Below are 10,266 nucleotides of genomic sequence, written 5' to 3'. Positions count from 1 at the left end.
CTAATGTATAAACCTTATAGGTATCTAATTTAGTGCTTGTTTATGATTGGGTGTTGATTATTTAGCTTAGTTCATGATTTAATTATAGAATTAATTATTGCAAATATTAGTTCATGCCTATTTTACTTAGTCTCTACTTGAGAAAGAGGGACCTAGTCTAGGATAACTTAGCTAACAAGGAATTGTGTCAATTAAGAGATTGATTAACCCAATTAAAGGGTTCAACCTAGAGATAGTAATAACCCGACTTGAGCTCCTATCAACTGTTTTGGGTGATACCCATTTGGTCTTGAGAAATCCAAATTGGGCAAAATCAATCTATAACCGAGAGGTATTGAGTGCATAATATCGAGTTGAGAGCTATAATGTACCCAATCAACAAAACAAACATTAACATTTTTATCCCATTAGGCAAACACCTATGTTATGATCATAGCCCTAGGCCTTTTACCCATTTGAAAAAACCTTAAAAATAATTATCTCTAGTCTACTTTCTTTATCTTGCAATTATTATTAACCGTAGAAATAGAAAACAAATCCCTGTTGTGGAAGTGCAATTGAGATAATCCAATTGCTCATTTGAAATATATATCCCTAACTCCCATCTTAGCTCCTAGTGGATTCGACCTCGACTCCTAGTTGGGTATTTATTATTGCATACGACCGTCTCATATATCTATTGAGGTGTGCTTTGGACGTGATCATAGGCCTGCTCATAAAAATCATAATGTTACATCAGAAACATGACTCATATATAGGAACTTCTTTCTTGGTTTTTCTTTCTGGACTTCTTAAGGTTTAGGGGGATTGAGGCATCACTTCCCTCTTCTTCTCAGAATATATATCAATTCTTCTTATAGACCACACATTTATAATGTATCTTGTTTTTTGCAACCTCAATTTCAAGACGTCATTCATCAATATAAGACTACCGGTGCCTATTAATCATTTATATCTAACATTATTTTTATCCTTTTTTGGTCTTAGAATGCCACTTATCTTATCATGTTCGCTATATCAATTTGGCAACTTGGCCCTCTACCCACTTGATTGTTACAAATAGAACTACTTCTAAACTTATGACAATATCTAACTTTGTGAGTTACTTGTTCTTCGGGTAGGCTATTATCCACCTTCATATGACTTGTGACAAGTGGTGCAACACATCTATGTATGTTCTTCATCTTCTTATCTTTTCTAATTTTTTAAAACTACACAAAAGATGGTGGTGCGCTTCTACTATTTTTGGAATTACAGTAGTATAACGCTCATACCTCACTTATTGGCACCATTCTCAATTTTGTCGTGCAATTAAAGTTTGTCACACAATTCAATGCACGATAGACATATATGAAGGGTATGGTATCACATAGCCTAGGCGCACTAGATTACTCAATCTTAGATTTTGCACTATAAAACTAATATACTTGTATGCATTCTTACATAACTCTTTGGCAAACAACACTCTAGTGCTATTTTAGCCTCTTAGTCTATTAACACCTTAAGAATTATACCCATTGGTCTTATGTTGTATGTGCACTCACAATATCTATTTTTCGATGGCATCCCTCATCAGGTTCTCTTAATCCCTTGATTCTACTACAACATTCACGGTGCTCTTATATTATTTTTGGTATTTAATTCGCATTACGCATGCACCTTTAAAAATCTGTTTACATACTTAGACCTGCCATTTACTGTAATGATGGGTTGCTAGCCAACAATAAATAATTTTGGCTTTGCCTTTTAAGAGAGGATGTTACTTCATTCTCTAGTATGAGTCTTTGGTCGTGACACCACATACATTGCAATTATATGGATTTACTATCTATTTGTTTCCCAGATGGATGAGGACTCTTCTTGTTGGGCCAATCTCATACCGACTTTACTTGTCACGACTCACCCTTTAAGGATTGAGCATATTCTTTACCCTTCTTTGTGTTTCATAGGATTCTTCCTTAATTGCGGATGTTTCACTTAGGCACTCTAGTAATCAATCAGAGATATGTTCTTTCATGCATCCATTTTCTTGGAGCGAAGTGTCCTCTATTTACTTTGATACTTACCTCTCATATACAATTCTCGGGATACTAACCATTTGTTTAGATTTATCCTAGTATTGTCAACATCTCTTTTAATGTACTTTCCCCGCACATTCAATCCTTCCATAATATTCAAGATTCCTTGATTCCATACTTTGTAGATGAACCCCTTCCCGATTCATTACTCACATATTTTAATAACACCAATTAGTCATGATCTCATCTAGTGGATTATTTTCTTCTAGTTATATATATCTTTAGGTTATACTTTCTTATTTCATCGTCTAGCTCGTGTAATACCTAACACCTGACCACTTATTTGATCAATCTCTTTAGGTTAGTCATGATCTCATCTAGTAGCTTATTTTCTTCTAGTTATTTATCTCTTTAGGTTATACTTTCTTATTTCATAGTCTAACTCGTATAATACCTAACACCTGACCACTTATTTGATCAATTGGCTCACTCATCCTAGGCCCTCTTTATTCTTATTGTATCCGAATTTTACAGCACTTCAAAAATACTAATCTTATGTCTAAGCATCATATACCATCCAATTTATTGCATTAGGTTGCACACTTCACATGCAAATCACCTTGATACTATTTCTTGTAATGTTCTATTCTATTTTGAGTCACATTTAGGCGAACTTGAGAAAGTGAGACTCTTCCAGAAACACATATTCCAACTCTCAAAATCTACTCTGCATTGGTACAACTCTATGCGTGCAACATAGAAAAATATGTTTTATGTAATCTTACCTTTTTGATATCATACATTTACGAAATTTCTTGGGGTATCTCGAAATTAAACTTCTAGCGCGAAGGCTAACCTTTCTGATATCTCTCTTCTTATGCCTTGGCTTTTCTGAATCTTTCTGTCAAACTATGGTACGTTAGCCATGCTGAACATCTATCATAAAAAATATATTGTAAATTTTCATTCTATTTGTGCCTACGTGCTAGAAATTCTGGAGTTTATTCACAAGCTCAACCTTAAGTTATATTAGGCACCACTGACCATGATCAATAGTCGAGATTCAAGTCATTTCATCGCATATCTCTGAATCCTTCATAACTATCCTAGCTTCAAAAAATATCAATATTGCTTTAAGAACTCTAGGGCCTTAAGCCAACATATCACACTTGTATCTTATTAGAAGTATATTGCTCGCTTCATCCATTTTTTGTAGCATTCATCCTCTCCATAATATAAGGATGACTTTATGAGTATTGTGAGTTTTCTTTTCCCAAAAGAGAATTGCTTATAGTGTACATTTACCTCCCTTCTACGTCCTATTGTCCTTTGGTACTCATGACCAGGCAGCGTATCTTTAAAGAGCTTGGTGTTGTCATTCTACCGTGGGTCGCCTCATGGTGGTAATTTATCTCAACTTTGAAATCCCGAGGCCATGTCTCTTTGTACTTCTTAAACTGTAATAGACCACACATGCACTTCAAAAAATCTATTCATTGTGTTACTATAGGTCATAATACATACAATAAACTACTAGTTTTCTTCTTATCGTATTCATCATTTAGAGGACATTCTTTGATAGGAACCACAAAGTACTCGCTGCAACTACCATAAGTTTCATCTTAAGAGTATGTACAATTCTTATCTGACCCCCGTACATAACTTATTAGCCTCGTTGTTTTGAATAAAATTTGGTCTCAACTCAAGGACGAGATCCTGATATGTATTCCTTTGGCCTAATCTCTTCACATTAACAGTAGCATATGCCATGACTGACCTTCTGGGTATATAAGTTAAATCTAGACATAGCTTAGGGATATATTCTGTCATCGTGTTACTACTAACCTTACTAGCACCAACTCCTTATGAGTCTTATGACAACTCTAACCTTATTGAAGACATCATCACCTCATCTATTTAGTACAAAGTCTTTGACATATTTATGATAGTTCTAATTTGTTACAGTCTTGAATTAGGTCATCTCGGTATTACCTCACTCTCCTTTTTGTGGTACTCTTTTCTTGGTCAGTTCCCGGCTTAACCTTTTTTTTCTCCTTTAAAGGTAGTTAACATCGTAAACCACCTCACTTGTAGATGATGATGTCTTGATAACATTTCTTCTTAAAGTCTCTAATTGCATCGGTATATCAATCATTTGATTAATCGATGAAACTGGAAGTCTGATTCTCGCTTGAAGCTTTAATGCACGATCTAGAGTAAGGAAGAATGCGAAACTTTTCTTAAATGTATGTAGTCCCTCGTTTATAGAAGTGAGGCCCTTACAACGATAAACGAGACTCTACTGACACGACTTCATATACCCCTAGGACTCTCTAAACCTGCTTCACTAATACCAAGTTTGTCACGACCCAATTTCTAACCAAGTCGTAACCGGCATTCAATGCCTTAACTTGACCGAGCGAACCATCTAGGCGTTTCTATTTTGTTATAATTCTATTATGCAATGCATCTCTCAACACAATTCAATATAATTTAAAAAAAATTCTTTTCTAAATCTTTAATCGAAATAATAATCGGAAAAGAAATTCATTCTGTTATCTGAAATACATTGAAAAACAAATGTAATGCAAAGTAGACACTCATGACTCTATTTTGACCTTTTCTACGAAGCCTCTTAGAAATACTGAATAGTAAGACAAAATTCTGGAATTAATGAACTCTACGAACTAAAATGGAGCTCACCAAATTTGTTGGTAATGAGAGGAGAATATCCTAGCTCGTAGCCTGCTTACGTGCAAAATATGTGCCTACAATGACATAGGTCAATGTATGATTCCGTGAAGAGAACGTCACTACACCACTGCAGTACTCAGTATGTAAAGCAATCCTCCCATTAAAGCTGGAACGAGACTCTGAAAGAAATATGTATACATGATATAAGAAAATTCTAAAAGCTTCTGATGAAGAGTTGAAAAAAACAACTCATATATCTGGTATAAAGTTCTTCTTCATGTCATTCATGAGAATTCTATTTCTTTAATTTTCACTTGTTTTCTGAAGAAAAAAATTCAAATAGATAAATATATAAACTTTCTCGAAACAATCCTTGTAAATTTTCTAAAGCATTTTCTTTTCTTTTATTTTCTGGGGAATTCCATTGAGTTTGACATTCTTTCTGATTCTGATTATGAAAAGGTCACCATATGATCGGTATGGTGGACGATCCCAGCCCGATCGCCTGGACCCCATTCCTGTGGTGCCTTACAGTTTAAGGTTCTAGCATGCTCGCGTTCTTGTGCCTTACCAGGGTACTTCTATCATAGTGTCCGAACCAACTATACACTAATCTCCTACTCTGGTATGAGTAGTTTCGGGTAACATAAACCACTAGAGGTTATGAACCCTTCTCAGAGATCTAAGAAAACTCCCACAATATTCTTCTGAGTGATTCTTGTATCACAAAACTTAAAATAATGATATATCTCCATAATTCTCAACAAAACAGTTCCATAAAATCATGTAAAAGAAATTTCAATAGTTTATACATTAAAAAAAAAAATATATATATATATATATATAAGTCATGGATGCATGAGACATGATTTACGGAACAACATACTATTCTTGAGTTATTAACCATGATAATCATCTAAGATCTTTTCTATAATTCTAATGGATAATGTGAGTGCACTCGTTCCATTCAGAGCCCACATTAACATCTTATACAATCCAACAAATACTTAATCATGATCTTTGTGAGAAGACAACTTTAGTAAAACTGTTGTCTCTATTCAACTTGATTCCTTACTTTTGAATACCTTCGTTTGCTCCAATCCAATGGGTTCAACTCACCAAACAAATCTATAGATAGTTAATATAAAAATCAATACTAGAAGTTCCAAGATTTCCAAAATATAGAAACCTTAGGTTTCATTCTTCTCTCCTTCTACGGTTCATAGTTAATCTAAGTTTTTGTAGTAGTTTCTAGGAACAAATACCAACCATAAACCTCTCTAACAATTATGGTTGAAGGCAGTTATGAAACTTATCTTGAATTGCGAAACCCTAGGTTAGAAAGACCTTGTTCTTGAGTTCTTGTTGAGAATCTATTGATTTTGAGATGGAATATTGTTAGAATTGATGTTTGGAAGTAGTATTCTAACGTTAATCGCATTGAAAACTCATCTTAGGTAGTATTAGAATCCTTGGATGACTTGAGGATGAGAGAGGAGGCTTAATCTTTAAAGAATTAGGCTATTTTCTCTCTTCCTGTCCCTTTTATTTCAATCTCACGTGTTCGGCATCACGGTCTGCACCCAGCGCTACCCAAAACGCCCAAATAAAATTATTTTCTGGTTTTGGCGTTCTTATTGGCGCCTGGTGCAACCCTGGGCGCCCAAAAATGTGGCCTATTTTTCTGACATGATAGTATTCAGTAAAACGCCTATAACGTTTTATTGGAACATCAAAATGATGAACGGTTTAATGGGTTAGAAACTAGACTTCAAGGTCTTTCTTTTGATATATAGCTCAAATCTCAATTCAAAATATATTGATATATATGCTCATTGAAACTTAGGTCATGTACGGCTAAGGTCATGTTCACCCCTTAAACATCTCCAATGTGTTCCAATTTACGCCTCCTCTTATAACCATCCATTCAACCTTCTAAACAGAAGATTTATGTAGTTTGTACCTTAATAACTTTTCAAACATCTAGTGTCTAACTTAGAGCTTGATAAAAAATATAGTAATACTTAGCGAAAAATCTTCGGGGCTTTACCTAAATGTGCATCATTAGATCTGAAACTGAAAGTACGCGTTATAATTGGAAAACAAGCTCAAAAGTGAAATACCCACATTAAAAATTAAAAGATCCTTGCAATTTAATTTCATTAAATGATATTAGGCCTAATAATATTCTTGATTACATTCAAGCACTCTGTGGTGTTGTGTCTTGTTCACGAAGTAGAAGGGACCTCAAGATAGCTTCACCGATTGGACCAACATGCCACAACGCATGTCCACCATCACTAACTTCATGATAATGAATCCAAGGTAGCCTCTTGGAAACATATCTTTGTAAGCGACAAGGTACTATGTTGTCCTCATAACCTTGCCAAATATGAACTGAGCTTTCTTTTTCATCAGGAAATGGATTACCAAATTCTAGTGGATCAAAGTCCCACTTTCCATAAGCCAAGGTGAAGTCTTGGAGAAGAGACTCAAAATCACTTTGCTTCGGATAAAGTTTCTGCAAATTAATTAAGACAATTAATTTTCAAGATAATCATTTCGCGAAAACTCATGTTTGATTTGAGAGAGGTGGATGATGAGCTTTACCGGGTCAAAAACTTCCGATCTATTTGCATTCTTTGCAACTTCCCTGTCCTTTTTGCTTAACAATGCAGAATTGCCCGAGAAAACATTGTTCGATTTTTGTGTAAAAAATGAGTAGAGTAACCCAGGAGCATAGCGTGCGAGCCAAATTACTAATCGCCAAAGCTTGTTATTATGATCGTTCTTGATCAAATCATGAGGAAGGGAGTTCCATTTGTAGTTGATTATTGGAACAACAAAAGCCACGCCTGATAGCCTGTGTGGTATGCGTCTGAGGCAATTCCAGGCAGGATAGCTTCCAGCAGAAACTGAAATTAGATAGAATTTTGATCCTATTTGTAGTTGATCAGCTACTTCTTCTATATCACAAGCTTCACTTTCTAATGACCGTTTAGGATTTATATCACTTTCCCCATATCCAGCTCTATCAAACTGTAGCATATATATCCTCATCTTCTCTAGGATTTCCTAAAGAATATAGTTAGTAGATCAATCTAATGAAAACATTATTTAGGAGCTAAAAGCGGAGAGACAAATAAACTATTATTGGATGTCCCTCTCTGAGTGTGAAATATCAAAACAACCATGTTAACAATTAAAGAGAAAAAATGAGCATCAAACATACTTTTAATTCTTAGGAGACTAGGACGATAATGCTTCAAGATTAGGAAAGTAAAATGTTGTATTACTAGTAAAGTTGAAAAGGGTGTTAGCTAGTCATACCTGGGTTGCAAGAAAATCCTTATCTTTGGAGCTATTAATCCCATGGACAAGGATGATTCTGTGAAGGGATTTGTGCATTGGTACTCCTCTTTCTCTGTATGCCAGCCATCTTCCATCCTTTAGTCTGATTCTTGGTGAAGAAACAACTCTCTGCATTTCCCTGCTATTCGATGGTGATCTTTGAGAATCAGAAAACCCCACGAAACTTAACACCGAAACTGCAATTTTCTTTAAAAGCATCTCCAGAAGGGAGATGAAAACTAATAGAAGCAAGCCAACAAGTTTCCTTAAATCCATTTCTTGGAAAGAAAAAGAAATGAAAGACAGAGGAAAACAATGGTGGGATTGATTTGGGCAGTCGTTTCTCGCTCTGAAAATAAGTTGCTATTTTATTAGTACTATCAGTGTTTCTGATACAAAATTGCGATATCTATATTTATCCAAGGGTGTGAGTGGGATGGTTGATATTCTTTCTCTCAAACTAGAGGTCTTGAGTTCGAGTCTAGCCATACGCTAGCTGTCATCCTCCTTTTTTTATTGCACTAAAATAATCTCCTACATTAGTGATCAGAAGGCAACTAAAATGTCATATAGGCATTTCCTGTTACATTTAGTCCCTAGCAGTCTTGTTCAAATACTTTGATTACAAACAGAAAGGGGACGCGGGAGTCATAATAAAGAAACATTTAATTCTACTCTTCCTACTTTCCTTTCTTCAATATCTGTTAATCATCCTACTCTTCTTTCTTTGATACCCACAAGTAGCAAGTCTCTATCTCTAGTACATATGTCCTGGTAATATTTAGATGACAAACACAAGTACTGGAATAATGCTAGTCGGCTGCTGGGAAACAAAGGAAGAAGAAGAGAGGTTGCATTTGGCTAGGGGTGTTATTGTTGTTTTGGTGAAAATGGGGGGGGGGGGGGGTGGGGGGAAGACTTAACCCAACAAAAACGGGAGGAAGAAAATAGAAATAAAAAAGAAATGACAGGCGGCTTTTTTCTGAGAGCGTAATTTTTTTATTTTATCTTTTTTCCTATAAACGAAATAAGATCGTCGCAAAAGAGCTTTTTCTTGGCGACTTCTTATGGTTCGCCGATAAATGTTTACTTTCCAAGTCAAATATGAGAGTCGCCACTATCAATTTATGTGGCGACTAAATGTGTCCCAGAAAACCATATTTCTTGTATTGAATTCTTGTTTACATGAAACTTTTGAAAGAGCGAAGGCTTTACTGTGAAGCCTTGGTACAGCAACAGCAGTTATATGAGAGGAAAATCACCTCCGCTCTATTAAAGAAACTAGTTAAGTTACAAGCGCGGTCATACATGTATCATTATAAATTTAGTTGATATAGAAAATATAAAAGTTTATATAAAATTTTATGATTAAAATATAATATAAGACATATGCAAAATGTAAATTAAATGTACAAAAAAATATATATAAAAAAACAAAAAAGGAATAAAAGTGCCACATAGAGAAAAGTTAGCTTTCATTTTATAGAAAAAGAATATGTAACATAACTCTTCTAGCATGCCTTTGATTTATATTTGTCCACAAATAATTTTAATTATTGTAAACAATATCATTTGTTATTAATAAATGTATAACTTAGAGGTAACTATTATTCATAATAAGAGACATTTAGTCTAAAAAAAAGAGTAAATTTTATGGGTGGTCATCCAGCTTTGTATGCATTACACAAAAGTCGATATTCTTTCTTTTGTTATATAAAAATCATTTTCCTTTGCTCCACTTTTCACAAAAATAACTTTCGATATTTTTTGTTAAAACCCCACCTAAAATGTGAGAGAAAATAATAAAAATGATCCTTATATTTTCCGGTAATTTAATATGCGCCCATAAATATACTCCTTAGTTGTTTTGATTAATAAAGTAGTCAAAAGTGAGTACTTTTGGTTTTCTCGAGTATTTAACAAATTATAATTGTTATTTTATTGAAAAATGCGAAAAAAGAGATTACTATGGAATCACATTTAGAAGTGTATTTTTTACAATTTCGGCTATTTTTGACTTATTATAAGATTTTGTATAACTTTTTGAGGCGTAATATGCTATTTTAAAATTTATTTCTAGCATCTTATGCATTTTTTTGTTTTACTACTTCTAGATTTGACAAGTCCATCCCATCAAAGTATTTAGTCTTACTTGCAATTAGGTATAAAATAACTGAATTTTGTATATAAAATTCGTATATCA

General features: G+C 34.2%; 1 protein-coding gene across 1 annotated transcript; it reads right to left on the bottom strand.

The window, feature by feature from the left end:
* Positions 1 to 6,847: 6,847 nt before the first annotated feature.
* Positions 6,848 to 8,481, bottom strand: LOC138894980 (uncharacterized). Its single transcript, XM_070179691.1, has 3 exons — positions 8,043 to 8,481; positions 7,323 to 7,787; positions 6,848 to 7,233 (listed from the first exon to the last, which is right to left on the bottom strand). Exons 1-3 carry the CDS (start codon positions 8,337 to 8,339, stop codon positions 6,913 to 6,915), a joined length of 1,083 nt encoding a protein of 360 aa, XP_070035792.1. The 5' UTR covers positions 8,340 to 8,481; the 3' UTR covers positions 6,848 to 6,912.
* Between the last annotated feature and the right edge of the window lie 1,785 nt (positions 8,482 to 10,266).

Source organism: Nicotiana tomentosiformis, chromosome 6, assembly GCF_000390325.3.
Source record: "Nicotiana tomentosiformis chromosome 6, ASM39032v3, whole genome shotgun sequence".
NCBI lineage: Eukaryota > Viridiplantae > Streptophyta > Magnoliopsida > Solanales > Solanaceae > Nicotiana > Nicotiana tomentosiformis.
This window is presented reverse-complemented; position numbering and strand designations above follow the sequence as displayed.

Excerpts from the sequence above, each read along its gene's own strand:
- LOC138894980 (XM_070179691.1), bottom strand. The coding sequence starts at position 8,339 with ATGGATTTAAGGAAACTTGTTGGCTTGCTTCTATTAGTTTTCATCTCC. Across the intron at positions 7,788-8,042 it reads AGGATTTTCTTGCAACCCAG|GAAATCCTAGAGAAGATGAG; the intron begins GTATGACTAGCT and ends TATATTCTTTAG. Across the intron at positions 7,234-7,322 it reads GATCGGAAGTTTTTGACCCG|AAACTTTATCCGAAGCAAAG; the intron begins GTAAAGCTCATC and ends ATTAATTTGCAG.